The sequence below is a fragment of the Paramacrobiotus metropolitanus genome, unplaced genomic scaffold (assembly GCF_019649055.1).
Source record: "Paramacrobiotus metropolitanus isolate TYO unplaced genomic scaffold, Prichtersi_v1.0 Parri_scaffold0000052, whole genome shotgun sequence".
Classification (NCBI taxonomy): Eukaryota; Metazoa; Tardigrada; class Eutardigrada; order Parachela; family Macrobiotidae; genus Paramacrobiotus; species Paramacrobiotus metropolitanus.
Window position 1 is genome coordinate 993945 of NW_026570272.1, and position 16280 is coordinate 1010224.

At 49.3% G+C, this 16280-nt stretch overlaps 1 protein-coding gene across 1 annotated transcript; it reads left to right on the forward strand.

The window, feature by feature from the left end:
• Window positions 1-2918: 2918 nt before the first annotated feature.
• Window positions 2919-4701, forward strand: LOC129592397 (melatonin receptor type 1A-like). The gene is made up of 2 exons (XM_055488418.1): window positions 2919-3340; window positions 4194-4701. Exons 1-2 carry the CDS (start codon window positions 2919-2921, stop codon window positions 4699-4701), a joined length of 930 nt encoding a protein of 309 aa, XP_055344393.1.
• Window positions 4702-16280: the final 11579 nt, after the last annotated feature.

Genomic DNA, 16280 nt, shown 5'->3' on the forward strand with positions numbered 1-16280 from the left:
TTGCAGCCAGACTATGCGTAACGCATGGCGCATGTAGGCTGGACAATGCGTATGGCGCCTGCTGACGTTTCGATGGAAGTCAGCCATCATATCTATGCTGGCTTCTCAGAGATCCCTAAACTCGAGTTCTTTATCTGGGGGTGTTTTGATTCTCGAAGAAAATAGCTGAAATTCTAAGGATTCTGATGGTACCAGGTGTATGCTGATCTGACGCGGACGTGTTCGGGTATCTCCCTCGTGAGATCCGCGATAACAGTAAGTATCTAATTGTGGCCGGCTTGCAGATATCGCTGTCTGTGAGACCGATTCGAATGACCAGAGGTGTTCCATCCTGCCAAGACTGGCAGATGAATGGGCTCTGCCCCACTTTTGCCCAGCACAAATAAACTGACTATTCTCACTCTCATTAGTCAGTCCTGCCCTCTCAAGGCAAAATCGCCAATTATAGTGCCTGGGTAAATTGACCCATGTTCGGGAGAATCGTCTCTGAGATATGTTCGGTTCTATAGGGTTAATTCCATTATCAATTCTCCAAATTACCTATAAATATGTGGTATTTTATGTCCTTTTACCATAAATTCGCGCTACAGAAGTATAAACATAATAATAATTATCAAATCTCAACTGCAAATCTGGTCTCATCGGTAAATGCCGCTCTGACGAGACTGGGTAGCGAAAACTGTTTAATAATTTCGATTTTTCTGATGTTTTTCTACTTTAAGGTTTTCGTTTTTATATTTTTCTCACTACGCTTTAAAATTTCCTAACAATGTTAAACTTTTATAGACGACTTCTTTTCATAGAAATTCTTTATCACTTTTGTAGCATGAAAATCAATAAATTTTCATGAAAACACAAAAGGTGCAACAGGAAGTGGACCGAATGCAATGAGAAGAACGGATCTTCCACACATTCTACTGTAGTTTCAACAATTTTAATTTTCAACAAATTCGATTTGTTCTGCTAATATATACACAGTAGCAAAACAAACATATCAAAAAGTAAGTCATGTGGCCATCAGCTATTCATACAGCACCCGCATGGGGTAGGGCTGGCGACCGCTGAGAAAAATACGAAGCCACATACTTAAAATGAGCAAAATATGAAAAAAACTGAAATACACCACAACAGCAGTAAGAAAAAGGGACAAAATGGTTCCATATACCGCCGAGCACTAGAAACCGGCTTCTTGGATTTTCGGCCCGCGCGTAGTACGGGCGTTCGAGAGTGTGCAATTTACGTTCCCGTAATACTGAGTAAATATTGTAATAAAATAATACTGAATACAGTAAAATAAATACTGAAGTACCGAGAATGCTTATGCATGTTTCGATACGAAAACTCAGTTTAAAAGTTATCCATTAAGAAGCTGAAGAGCACACTTCACCGAATTCAGCACTCTGGTTTGTAGAAAACGGTTGCTGGCAATTACATATGGAGGAAATACCTAGCTCAAGGTTAGCGGAAGGTCGGGTTCGATATACAAAAATAATCTTAATGATAGCAGTATCGGAGTTAGAGTACTGGCAAGAAAGAAGCAACGGAATACTAAACTACGCGTGTTTACGAATGTGAAAAGGCAGTTTTTCAGTGTGGCTTTTATAATGATGATGTGATCAGCTAATGTACAAGTATCAGAAGATGTTGAGTGAAGTTGTAGTATTTCTGTCAACGTTTATGTTGTTTCTTTAAATTTTTGGGCATCGGAATGGTAGTGTGAGCTTCGAAATCATCATGTTCCACAATAAATACCAATTTTACTGTTTATATTTATACAGTTACTCGTACAAATCGTAGAATAAACCGTCGCCACCACCACCAGAACACTACTCTGCCAGCGAGAAAGTATTAACACTGCATATGGCCTTTTAGGAAGTGGTTCTGTCGTTGTAATTCTGCCTTGTCAGGTTCTTCCAAGAACCACGTATATGACAAGACGCTTCGCACGCTCGAATATTTGTGTGTTGGAACGTGCTGTATGCGCACGTGCGCTGCTAAATACAGTGAATGCTTCAGCTAACTCTTTGACATTACAGTTTCGTTTGTATTTGTTAACGCGTAATTATATTTACCAGCTGTCTAAACAAGGGTGTGCCAACATCACCACAAAGTGCTAACAGCAGCGGCGATATTGTACCGGATGCGAGAGACCGAACTTTCGTCTCCATAAAATCTCGAGTCAGTAATTTTTATGCCTGCTTTAGAGTGTAACCACAATAAAGCGCTCCCTTTTTTGCGCCATTTTTGCTCTGATTTTCCGACGCGGATACAGTTGGTTTTATGACCCATTTCAGCATAATATCAAAATAACGTAGCTCATTAGAAACGACGCGAAACTTAATGCAGGCGTTACCGTTATGAATGGGTACATCTTAGAGTTCAGCCTTGTATCACCTTTGGATGAAAGGCGTTTTACCGGCACCCTGTTGTGGCTGTCCAGAAAAATTAGCACGCGAACTGCGCAGCCGGAAGTGGCAGATGAAAGGAGAACTACAACATTCCCGTTGTATGACAGCGGTATGTGCTTGCCTGATTAACTGTCACGGTAGTACGATCGCGCACATAGACTGGAAATTACAGACCCGGCTGAGACGCCAGTTTACCGACTTGTAGTTATTTCTACCGGAATAGTACTCTCCAAGGTAACGTTACAGCGTCGTTTATGGCTGAAATTTTCCACTGAAAATGCCGTGTTCTAGGTGTATAACAAGACAAGAATCGGGCCGACTCCGGATGCAGTGGAAAATTTATCAAAAATTATCGGCTATTATTTTGGGCTTCCGTTCTTTAATTTATAAATTTGAGCTTATTGAAAGCAACGTTATCAGCGAATGTATTTCTTTCTGCTCTGATGGAATTTCCGAAAAAAAGCCATTTTTTCTAACAATGTGGATGTCTTAGCCCGGAAATTCAGAAGAATGTCTTGGAATTATTATGTGTCAAATACCGATAATCTAAACATCACCAACACAACCAACGCTTCTTCTGTCACCATCCCGGGAAAATGGTTGAAACCGTGGGCCGCGGTATATTTATCCTTCTGTTTTGAGGGCGCTCTTGGCAACCTGCTCATTGTCTGTGTGATTCTTTTCAACCGGAAATTGCGCAGCGGTTGCGGTCTGCTGATCGCCAACTGTTTAATAGCGTACACCATACTTTGCGGTTTCAGTTTCCCCATCGTCGGCACCAGTGTCTACCGCAAACAAGCCTTCAACTGGCAACTGGATCCCAAATACTGCAAAGGTTTCCAGTGGATCCAGATGGGCTGCCGGTTCGCAGCGTACTGGCTGGATTTGTACATTGCTGTTAACCGTGTTGTTGCGCTATGCTTTCCGCACAGGTACAGAAATTGATTTCCATACTTAAATTAAATCAATTCCCTACCAACGGGATCTCTGGTACAGCATATCCCTTGAATATGGCATTGACTAAATCAAACTATTTTACATTAAATTCCACTCATGACATTTCCCTTGAAAAGAATCTTACTTAAACGTTGTTTACTAACAACAGTATAAAACAACCGGGTTTCTTCGGTTAACTCACATATTTTCCGGCCCATAAAATGCACAAGGTTGCTTCAAACGCAAGTTACCCCGAATACGCAACGTTGTGACTACACTGGTGGTGGTGGAGGTCAATTACATTTGAGTAACCGAAGCGCATCGGGTAACGGAGAAACTCGTAAAAAACTATCCATGACCCAGCGAAAAAATTATCGTTCAATCGTAAGCCGAGTACGCTTCCGTGCCAAGAAAGAAACTGAACACGGAAGTGGAACTGAAAAACAGATTTTTAATGCTGAAATGTGGTAAATGTGTTATTTCGTCAAAAAAGTTAATTATGAGTTTTGGAATGTGACTCTGGGTCGCTGGATTTACTTTTGGTCCAAACACACACAAATTTGTTGATCTGTGCAAGAGAGTAACGAGTTACTCGTAGTTTGGGTAACGGTAACCCTTCCCAGATTTTGTGACTGCGAATCAGAATGTTTACTTGTTTGCACGCTGTTATGTCACGTTTTTTACGCGTTTCCCCGTTACCCGACGCGCAACGGTTACCCAACTGTAATTGACCTCCACCACTATTTACCTTTCAAAAATGGAATACATTTTCAAATAAATTATAGTCAAGTAAATTTCGAAAACAAAACGATTTATATAAATAAAAGAATTAAATTATTCTGGTTTTAGGTATCGAGCGTTCTCGCGGACCCGCACCGAAATGACCGTGGTAGCGATATTATGGATAACCGCACTGATGTACTCGGGCCTAGGGTGGTTCGATCTAGGCATGCACTTCGCTTGGATACCCATTGGAACGTGTGCCGGTCTGCCTTATGGCTATCTGGGAACGTTTGTGTACATGACTGGATTTTACATTCCCGGCGTAGTCACGGCAGGAATGTATGTATTTATCTATGGAAAAATTCTCAGCCGAAAACACCAGATTGACCCGGAGCGCAGCAGCACCGAGGATAATAAACAAAAACAAACCAGACAAAAGCGGATAATCACGACCAATATGATGTGCGTGTCGTTCGTGTGCACGTCAGCGTGCTCCATGATCCTGCCGGTTATGATCTCTTTCATCAAGGTCACGGAGAATGACGTACATTATCCGATTGTGGTGATCTGGTTGGCGGTGGCGCAGCTTCTTGGTTATGCAACGAATCCGGTAAAAAGCAATTATTCACTGTGAATCTGTAGCTACAGCATCACAAGTCACATCCACTGTTTACGAAAATTTTCAAAGGCTGTTTTCAGATGACCCTGTTCTCTTGCAGTTCATCTGTTTTGCTATGAAAGCCGACTATCGTATTCGTGTCAGACAACTAATCCGGATTGCCGTATTACCGCGGCAGCTGCACTCCGTACCGCAGATTACAGTATGGAAACCTCGGAGCGAAATGAAGTACACGACGAAGACGGTTACAAAAAATAATACAGAATTAGCGTTGGCGATCAGACATTTCTGATGTTCAATAACCGGAGTGGCTGCTCCGTGAATCCAAACTGATGGGAAGGTACAAAGATCAAACGCAGTAACTTTTGTTACTAGTTAACCTTTGAATTGTAAAAAAATTTTCTTTAACTATTCTACAAGCTGATTTTTCTGCCTTTTTAGCCCCGCCTGTTTTTTGTTCGATTTGTTTAAGTAAATCCTGCAATAGGCTCATTTTTCTCTTCTGACGTCATTTTACTCGCGAAATTCCATTGAAGTGTTAGCGGACGCAACGGGCGCTTCGTTTCCTCAAATTAATAACATAAATTATCAAGAAAGACTGCAAGTTGCTGGTCACAAATACTACAAGAAAATCCGTATATTCTGCATGAATGATGCACAAAGCGAAATGAAATGAATGATGTACGAAACTTTCTCATAGAAGAAATCAGTTAAAAGTGAAATCGGCAATCTCACTGAAAAACATTTAGCGCGTGAAAGTTCTCAGTAGCTGCATGATGTAACAAAGAGTGATTTTCATCACTATGAGAGAGCAAGGTTGTTGGACACTTGGACTTATTATCACGGCAAGCTTAATTATACATATAATGAGAACTGTTGTCGTTACGTGGAGTGTACGAGTTTAATGGCAAGCAACAAGGCGCATGGGGTATGGACTTTACTTCCGGGCATCAAGCGGATACCAAGCAAAGAGCAATACGGACACGTATATATATAACATCATAAAAGAGGCACGTAGTGCCCTAACAGCCATGCACAGAAAAACGTCAAAGATGAGAACAGCAGAAGTTAACACCTTTCGAGAACAGCAGTTACAGATTAGGTGGTGACGGGGATGGAGGGAGGGAAAGAAAAATCTTCTCCAGGCAAAACGGGCGAACTAATGGCTGCCGGCTGGTGGTCAGCTGCTTTATATAGGCGAGTCCAGGTGGTCAGGAATGGGAGAGCGTTTGCTTTTACCTGGCCAGGGGAGGAACGACTGACCAATGCGCGCGCGGTGATCAGCGGATAACTCCGCCTTCAATATAAAAAGATTTCCCCAAAGAAATCTTAATCATAATGAGAACTGTTGTCGTTACGTGGAGTGTGTGAGTTTAATGGCAAGCAACAAGGCGCATGGGGTATGGACTTTAATTCCGGGCATCAAGCGGATACAAAGCAAAGAGCAATACGGACACGTATACATATAACATCATAAAAGAGGCACGTAGTGCCCTAACAGCCAAAATCATCCAAAATGCGAGCGGCGACTAGATCTGAAAACGACTTGCGAAGATCGTCGACGCGAGAGGTATATATCCGGAAGCAGTCACTCCGCCAGTTGCCCTGAGCTTGGATAGCCGCATCAGGTACGCCACACTTGTGAGCAAATGTGGCACCACCTCGTCGGAAAGAATGGGTAGAAAAGGAGGCGGGTGCGAACCCGCTCGCTTTTGCGACTTGGTTTAACAGCAGGTTAAACAGATGCGCGGACATGTAACGCAAGATGCCATCAGAATCAAAATAAGAAAATAAGGGGCATTTTGAAGGTTGATTACGTAACCTCTTCAGTAAAGCCGTGACCGCGGTAATGGGACATTAGAGATTACCGGCGATAGCGTGCAAGCGTAACGTTTGTTTTTGTGCGATAAAGCGGTTAGTTTTCAATTCGGTAAAGCGTATGACAAGCGCGTTATCTTCAACGTAAACATCTTTCTTTCGGAGGTAGCGTGTGTTAGTTTTACTTTTGAACAAATTACTGCGACGGAGTAAGGAGTGAAAAGCCACCACGCATGCAGACCAGAAGGCTGTTCGAACCGGTTTTCGTATAGTGTGCAAATTAGCATAGATTTGGGATAAATCTTGTGCAGAAATTCCCGGTTTCCTGTTAGGGTATTCGCAACGGGAGCGTTTTACACCAGCAAGAGCTTGTTTAATAGCAAAATGCTGCAAATTAGGACTAGCGAAGTCCATGAGATTGTGCCAGGTACAAACCGCAGACAAATAGTTTGAAATGGATGAGTACTGAAATTTAGTTGATAAGTAAGCGATGTAGCGGCAGAGCGTGCGAGTGGAGGCTGGCAAAGGGGTCAAATCAAAGTTGGCGCAGAAAGTACGGAAGTTTTCCCATTGAGATTTACGAGTGCGAAGGGAAGCACTGCTCAAGGAAGCGTGTCTCAATGTCTGCAACTGAGCATCCAGTTTCCTGATTGGGGTATCTATAAATGTAATCCACGTCATTATCTGGGCCATCAAGATTGCAGCACTTTCTAATTGTAAGTAAAGACGACGGTTGTGTATTGAGACGGCTAAGTCGGTCAGCTGCGGTATTAAGCTTTCCCGGAATATGCTGAGCGTAAAAGCGAAAGTCATAAAAACAGGATGCGTAAAATATTAGCTTCAGCCATGACAAGGCTATCGCGGATTTTGTGGTTCCACGGTTTAAGAAGGCCACAGTTTACGTATTATCCGACAGAATGCAGACACTGCTGCGGGACAGATTTGGCGCCCAAATCAACAGGGGAATACAAGCCGCTATCAATTCAAGATAATTAATATTGTCCAGTACTGATGCATCGAGTATGGGAGACGCCACCCAGTTACGTAAGCAAGCGTGCGGAGGTGCGGTGCCTGTATGCCAGCTACCTCCAATATAATGCTGGCCCCAGGTAGCTCCAAACCCGGAAAAGGATGCGTCTGTAGTGACATAGTGCACACAGCGTTGTAGCCTGAAGGCGGATGGGGCTAAGCCATTCAGTTGAATGGCAAGGCGCGACCACCAATGAAGTTCGATTTTTAGTAGTTTTGATAAACGTAATCGATGGGAAGGGGCAGAAAGTTTCATCATAGCGTCGATGAAAATTCTAGTAAAAGTTCGTGCGCCGTAGACTGCTCGTGCTGCGAAATTCATGTGACCCACCAATTGCTGTAATTCCAATTTCGTAATTTTACTTTTGTCAGAGACCGCTCACTCGAGGCGGTAGACACCTCTTGTGGCTTTGCTCTGTCGCCCGCCCGCACATGGCTACTCCATTCGTGCCGCGCTATTACGCTGCTTACTCAGCGTATACTTTGTCTACGCTGACCAATCAGCGCATTTCTCTGCACTCTTGGGGGTGGAGCCCTGCGCCTACGGGCGATTCCATGCTTTGCAGCATCAGCTGTTGCACACTCGCAGCACGCGGAATCATTAATCACGATTCCTCACCAGCGCACTGCAGGCACTTTTTCCAGCTTTTCCCGCATTGGGTTTTCTGTTGGTTTTTGTGTGTTGTTGCTTTATTGTTATCACAATAAAGGCTGTATTTGCCCCATTTCTTCCTGCTTCTGTGTCTGATCTGACATGGTAGCAGCATCGTTCGGTTTTCTTTCCGACGAGACCTCTGATCACCAGTGAAGGCAACATTCGGTCGAACTACGCTGATCGCCTATAAGTAGGCCAGCAATCCCGCGACCATCTCCTGCATTATACGGATCTCATTGGAGATCCGCAGCGCGACGGATTACATACGGGTCGGCGCCTAAAAGTAGGTCCCCCGCAGCTTTGGCTCCCGGCGCAAAAACTGCGTTCGGTACGTCGCTGTTGACCAATTAAGCGCCCTACCGGGTTGCATGATACGGGTCAGCGCCTAAAAGTAGGCCTCCCGCAGCTTTGGCTCCCGGCGCAAAAACTGCGCTCGGTACGGTCCTGTTACACCAATACGCCCTATCGGGTGCGCTGCGGCCCTCACGGTAGAAGAGGGTGAAGTGGAACGACGGAGCAGCAGTTTGGATCGAAAATCGACCGGTAAGACCTGCTGTGGCGTCGTAGGTTTTCGTAGAACCTTTTGAAAATTCGAGGTTTCCGCGTAGAACCTAACCAAAACCCTTCATAACTTTACAACCGCTTATCCGATTTGCGTAAATCTAGCATTTTCGGATTACTCGTGAAATTCTGTATCAGAAAAATAGAACAGAACTCTCGAGAAAATTTTTTCTGATTTTTACCGAATTATCGGCGTAAAAAAACCGCCATTTTGTCCAGCCGGAATTTTCGTGAAAAAAGTCGCGTGACGTCAGCGTGGTGATTTTCCATAAAATTTTGACCAATCAGAACGCGTGGGAAACTTCCCCGTGCTATAAGACTCGTAGTGAGTCATATCGTTTTTTGAATTTTGCTCACGGCACGCTACTCGTGACGTAGAGCTTTTTGCAAGACCACTTTGTAACTGACGTCACACTGGTCAGTAGCGTAACATAGGGCCATAGGGAGCTAACGCTGATCCTAAGCTCTAGCACACCTGACCAGCACCAACCAGCGACAGCCAACCCACCGTTCCGGTCCGGACCAAGACCAAAGAAAACTCTCAAGTCCCAATACCATGGGCCAAACTCAAAGCGCCTTGGCCAAGGTGATGCCATACACCAGCCATGAGCAACTCCAACGGAGATTGCTCAGTCCTATGGACAGGCGCCAGCAAAACGATTACGCCAAACCTCGTGGGAAGAACTACGCCACACGCGACCCACCGGGAACATACGGTTTCCGCAGGGCCAAACAGAGCGGTTCTGAACCAGATGAGCCAAACTCGGCCGGCTCAACGAGTTCGGTCGAGGCCAAGGCCAGGCGGGACAAACAAATCCTGCCGGCTGACCTGGAAACCAGTGATGAAAGTCTGGACGCCACCCGGGATGACACATTCCAGGAGGCATCCGACGAACTGTCCGGGGCCAACCAGCCTCTGGACAGCCAACCTGGCGCCGATAGGACGGCCCAGGCCAACAGTGTCCCTCGGGACTTGGCGCACCAACCGGCCATACCTGGTCCGGGCCAAGTCCAACCTGCGGCGCCAACGGCAGCCACAGGTGAGGACAAGACACGCACTGATGGACCAGAGCCAAACAACTTGGCCCGGTCCAACCTTGATGTCCAGGATCTGACAGCACGTCCAACCCTACCGGGCTCGGACCAGATCCAACCTGAGGCACCAACGGTGGCCAAAGGTGGACGCAAGGTAAAGGCCAAGCCAAAAAGGCTGGTCCAAAGGCACATGACCAGGGCCAACAGCCCGTGAGTCAGTCGCCCATCATGTTTGAAGTCGATGGCTCAACCCCTGCAACGCCATCGCCAACCAATGACGTCATCGGCGCGTCTGGCCCGTCCAAACCGGACGGAGAGCCAATCGTGGACCTGGCCCAACTTAACAGGGCCACAGCCAGGATGGACCTTAACCAGCCCTCCTGGGACACAAGCCGCGCCAACGTCAGCCCGCCGAAGCTGATCCAGGCAACCCGGCCCGACGAAATCGACGAAGTCGACCAACTTCGGACCACAGTAAGGGACCTGACCAAACAGCTGGCGGACATTGCAGAAGCTTCCCTGCTATCCGAACGTTGGATGCAGGACGAGATCTGCAGGCACAAAAACTTTGCGGTCCAATCGGACGCAGAGGCCAAACGCGTCTCGGCCATACTGGCCCAGACCCAACTTGAGCTAACCCAGCTCAAGTTGTCACCATGTCCAAACGCTGAGCGAGACCAGCTCAACAGGACAATCCACAGCCTAGAAATGGCTGTGGCGGGCCTCGAAGCCCTGCTCACCTCTACGAGGACGGAGCTGGCCAAAGCCAAGGATGACTTGGCTGCGGCCCGGACCACCATTGACGACACCGACTCTGAGGCGGACCGCCTACAGAGAGAAAACGAGCGTCTCACCGAAGACATGGCCAACCTGCAGGACGAAATCAACCGCCTGCGGAACGGCTACAACCTCCTTTATGAGAGTCACCAGAACCTCATGAAGACTATCCAACAAGGAGGACTGATGAGCCAAACGGTTCAGCAGAAGGAGGCACAGAACGTGCAACTCCAGCAACAGATCGTTGCCTCCAGAGCCAGCTCAACACCGAAGCAACTATTCGGGTCCAACTTGAGCAAAATAGCGCCATTGGACATCAGAACTTCGTCCAATTGGAGCAGGCCTTCAACCAAGCCAAACAGGTGATCCAGGGCCAACATGACCGGATCATCACTTTGAGGCTTAATAACGCCGGCCTGGTCAAAGACTACCAGGCGGCCACCCAACGCATCACGGAACTGAACGAGGACCTGGAAAGGCTAAGCACGGAGAACGCCTGCTTAGATGCGGAGAAATCACACCTCGCAGACATAAACTCCGAGTTGTCCGCAGAACCACCGTCCTACCATACCTTTCCGGACTCGGATACAACGTCGACAAGAAAAAGTCGACGAGGCTTTGCGGCAGGGCCAACGCTTCTACCGAGAGCCAGTGTATCATCAGCAGCATTACCATGCGAATATGGCTGTGGAAGGACCATCGGTTGGACATCCTCCAACGGGGCCAACCATACCCACGCCTCCCAGCCCGGTGGACCGTGGAACATCAACGGCGACAGTAACACTGCCGCCACCACCGATCCCGGTCACCACAACAGCCACTATCGGTCCAACGACGGTAGTGACACCCGCAACGCAGACGCATCCGTCTACGTCAAGGGCCAAGCTTTGACCCAAGCCAGGCAATACCCAGCCACAGCTACTTTGGGTCAAGGCCACAGTACCCGTCCTTGTATCCGTCTATATTCCCGAACATGGACTTCACTTTAGTCCACATCCGGTCACAAGCCAGGCTCACACCAGCGGCATGGATCCAAACCGGACCAGCCTGCCGAGCCCAATGTTCGGGCCACCAGCCACACAAGGACAGATGGGAGGCCAAAGTGGTACACCAACGGTGCAACCACCACTAGTAGGCCAACTAAGCCTATTTGGCCCTCCTATCTCGGCGGCAGCCCAAACGGGCCAAGCTCAGCCGCAGATGGGCCAAACCACGCCCACGGGCCAAAATGTGCCCAACCCATCAGGCATACCGCCAACAGCGGCCATGCCACCAGGACCAGCTGCCCAACCAGGCCAGGGCCAAAATGCGCCCATGTTGGTCCAACTCCCGAATGGAGCATACGGATGGATGGCGTCCAACGGAGCCATCCAGATCGTACCGGGCCAACCAATGTGGTCCCAACCTCAGCAGGTGCCGCTGATACCACAGCAGCCAACACCTGCCCCATCACCACCGGCCAGCCCAGCTCTCTCAACCAGAGAGCAAATCAAAGAAATGGCCCAAGAGATGGGAAAAGCCAACGCGAGAGCTCAAGTCCGCACCGAGTTGCCAAAATTCGATGGCAACAAAACAATGGTGAAAGGATGGCTTGCACAGGTCCGACGGATCTGTAAGCAGTCGTCCGATCTGAACAAACCAGATCCGGACTTTATGAGCCGCATTTACATGGCCCTATCGGACCCTGTAAAGGAATGGTACACTGGCCAAGCCAATCGCGAGGACGAGGACGGCTGGCTTCAGTAGAAGAGTGGCTCCAAAAGTTTGCCACTCGATATGGCGACGATAATCAGCAGGCCACTGCCATGGAGAAATCACATCGGTACTACCAGCACCTGACCGAAACCCCAGAGCAGTATTACGACGCCATGCTGACTCTCCAGACGCGCGCTGGCTTGGACGACACAATGACCCTCCACTTCCTGAGGGAGAACGTCAAAGAGCCAGAACTGCGCCGCGCTCTGGACATCCGGATACCGAAGTCACCGGCAGAATTCCGGGACTACGTCCGGCAATACAATGGGAAAGCCGGAGTACGAAGGGAAGGCGGGCCGCGGATACCCAACCATTCGAACGGCCATACAAACGCCACAAGCCCAAGTCGTACCGCAACAACCGGCACTTTATCCCCCGCAGGCTACACAAGCCCAAATAGAGGCAACATACGCCGCCATCGGCCTTGAACCTAGCCTCCCACAACGTGGGTCTACACCGCCCAACGGCGGTAGTGGCGGCTAGCGGCCAGGCCCGGAACCAGGGCAACTATAGCTTGGCCAGGGCAATAGCGGCGGAGGACCAAAGGCAAGCTCTCCAAGGGCCAAAACGCCAGCTTTAGTGGAAACCAAAGCAGCAACAGCCCTGGAGGATAAAACCGAAGCCCAGGAGGCCAGAGCGGCCAACGCCAGACTCTGAGCCCCGAAGAGGCCCGCAGACAAGAGGACATGTATATCGACAGAGTCGAGCGCATGTTCGAACGATGGGCCAAAGACGGTATTATTACCTGCAACCACTGCCTATGGGGAAACCACCCAACCGAGGGCTGTGGCTACGCAAACAGGCCATATGGCGAAAATCCAAACCGGAAATGGTATTTGGATTGGCGGAATCGCTATCAGAAAGGCTACCCTACCGGGTCAGCTAATCCTAACCGCCTCGGCTTAGTGCCACCCAAACAACCCAGACCACGTGGTGGGGGAATGGCAGCCGAAGGCAATCCACCGGCTCAGGAAGTGGGTCAGGTGGCGGCAACCGGCAGAACGGTCCAAAACAGGATACCAGACGCCAGCCAACGAAAGGGCAGCGCTACCACCCATACCGGACCAGCTGGTGAAGCCAAATGGCAATGGCGGCGGCGGCCCTAGCCGGTCAGCCCAACCGCGGGAGGGAAACGCCTAAGGTCGGGGAGTATCGGCAACTCACCTGACCTAAGACCGGAACCTAAACCGCCGGACATAACCCCCGTACAGTCACTAACCCCAATGGATCCCAAACTAACCCAAACGGCTCAACAGCCCACTAGCGGATCCAGGTTTAGCGCCAAACCAGCGTCTAAGCCACCTGGCTCTAAAAGTGATGCCAGGCCGACAGTCGTATTGCAAGCGACCAAGTCGTTTTTCGGAGCCTCAATTAACCCCAAGGCCAACCGACCCCCAAAACTCGGAGCCTCAACCAACCCTAAGGCCAACCGAACACGTGGCAAAGCGAGACGTCGCACCACGAATATGACGTATCCACAATCGGCGTCAGACACATCCTCCGACAGTGCACCGGAAGGATGGTCCGTACAAGATACGGACAGTGAGGTCGGATCCCTAAAAGATTGGACAGCCGAACCTCTAGAGGCGTCAAGTCCCCGCACCTGCTGGCCCCAGACCGGTGGACAACCCCTCGGCACCACACCAACGGTGCGAACCATAAACAGCTCACGGACCTTCCTTAACACCAAAAGCATGTTTTCGACCCTACGGGTAGCGGAAACATCACCACAGGAAGAGTCTGTCCAACAGGAGCCTCCATCACCTCAGTACGCTCCTGATGATCCAGGACCAGTGTCGCTAATCCCCATTGTACCGGTGATGCGGGAAGTGACAGTCGGTCTCGACGAAAACCGCAAACCAAAGACCGTAAGAGCATGGACACACAAAGTCCAAATTGGACCAGTCCACACGCTCGCTATGCTGGACACCGGAGCGGAGACATCCCTCATCAGCCAGCAATTCTGCACCGCCAATGGCATCAAAATAGAGCCATTAGGACGGAACACCAAAATTCTTGGTGTAGGCGGACAAACCGCCTTCGTGGTCTCCCACTGCTGCAACGTACCGGTGACACTGCAGGGATACAAGAGCCACCACACGTTCTTCGTCCAACCGACGTTAACGGACGTGCACGTATTACTTGGTTGTGACTATCTCCACTCCAAGTTTACGTTTATCCTTAAGCCAAACGAAGAAATCGTTTGGGACGCGGTAAAGTTTATCCCGATACCAGAGGCACCGGGACCCGACAATGAGGTGCGGATAAATCGGCTTCGCGAACCGACTGTCCAAACTTCCACCTGCCGGGAATGCCTGGACACTATCGAAAGCCTAATATGGGAGCTGCGCGTCCACAACGCAATCGAGCGGTATATGACCGAATTCCGTGCAGGCATACTCAAGCCAAATCACGGGATAGTAAAGACTATCCCGATACCAGAGGCACCGGGCCAACGGCCGGTGCCTGACATAGAGATTAAGGAGAAACTGGTCCAGCGATACAAAACTTGGTTTACGGGGGTTAGAAACTTCCTCGAATACCGCGCTGGCCGGATCCTTGCCCTAGAAGAGGGCTGGCTTGAAGAAAAAGGCGCACCACTAACGTGGCCGCAGATTGCCGAGCAATACGGACCATTCGCCCAAGAACTGGACGACTTGGTCCAAGAAGGAGCTTTATGGGAGGACGAACGTCTAGCCCTAGTGTGGTAGTACAGAGAGTACCACATGGAAGCCCCGAAAGTACTCCAAAAGATGTGCACGGATCTTTTCGATGATGTCATAAAACTTCGAAAAAACGTGGCCCAACATCCTGGCTTAATCGTCAGCATATGGCCGAAGTATGATCTGAGCCTGACCAACGTCAGGACCATACCAGAACCATTGCCAGAAGCAGCACCGCATATAGCGACAAAAGTGCGCTTCAATGATGGCCCACATCCAGAACAGGGAGGCCATCGAAGGGACACCGGCCAGAATGAGCAGGACCCTTCATCGGAGGAAGTCCAACTGACTTGTCCTCTATGTGGAGACGGCGTTGAAGCAGTAATACGGGCCATACAGACCCGTTCGACTCAACGTTGGGCAAGAGGCCGACCAGCCTCGCCACTCCCTAACGGGAGCCGTCCAACCACTTTGGCGGAACCGGACGAACCTGAGAAGCAGGAAATCGCAGCCGGAACGCCAGGGATCCAACCAAAGGATCTCATAACAGAACCGGCACTAATTGTGGCCGGCGGCGCGCCAACCTCTAACGAGGACAAAGCCAAGCCAAAACCTGAGCAGGACGACAAACCCGAATCTACCGATTCGGACGTCCAAAGCTCAAGTGACTCACCGGACACGGACTCCGATAACCAATCATCGGAGGAGTCAAGTGATGACGAAGAGGACACAGAAATTCTCCAACTCCGAGCCGAGGCACCGATAATCCGCAAACTGCGGACCGAACGTCCAACGGACTGCCTTAAGGAGGAGAGAGAAGTTGTCTTCGTCCATCAGCGGTACACCTTACCGGCATACTCAACCTGCTGGATTAAGGTCCGGTCCTATCGGACTATGGACCCGGGACGGCCAATCCACTTTAAATCGCTGAGACGACCACACCGCTTGGTCTTACCGATCGAAGCGGAGGTCCAAACTCGAAATAGCGAACATGCGTGGATCCAGGTCCAAAATAAGTCCCGACGCGACCAAATCCTCCGCAAAGGTGCAAAAATCGGCCACATGTACTATAGTGACATGTATGAGCCAGACATCAAGGAGGATGGAATAGATTGGTCCATTCCCAATGCCGACGCCTTACCATGGCCAAAAGTGGCAGGGAATAACCCAAACCGGTACCGCACCATTAATGACCATGCTATGGTCCGGGCAACAGTAAAAGTGGAACTCCCACCGGAGTCCATCACCCCGGTCCAAGTTAGCATTGACTTTCCTGTCGACCCAAGACAGAAACTCATGTA

Coding starts and splice junctions, on each gene's coding strand:
- LOC129592397 (XM_055488418.1), top strand. CDS start 2,919: ATGTCTTGGAATTATTATGTGTCAAATACCGATAATCTAAACATCACC. Junction 3,341..4,193: donor GCGCTATGCTTTCCGCACAG/GTACAGAAATTG, acceptor TTCTGGTTTTAG/GTATCGAGCGTTCTCGCGGA.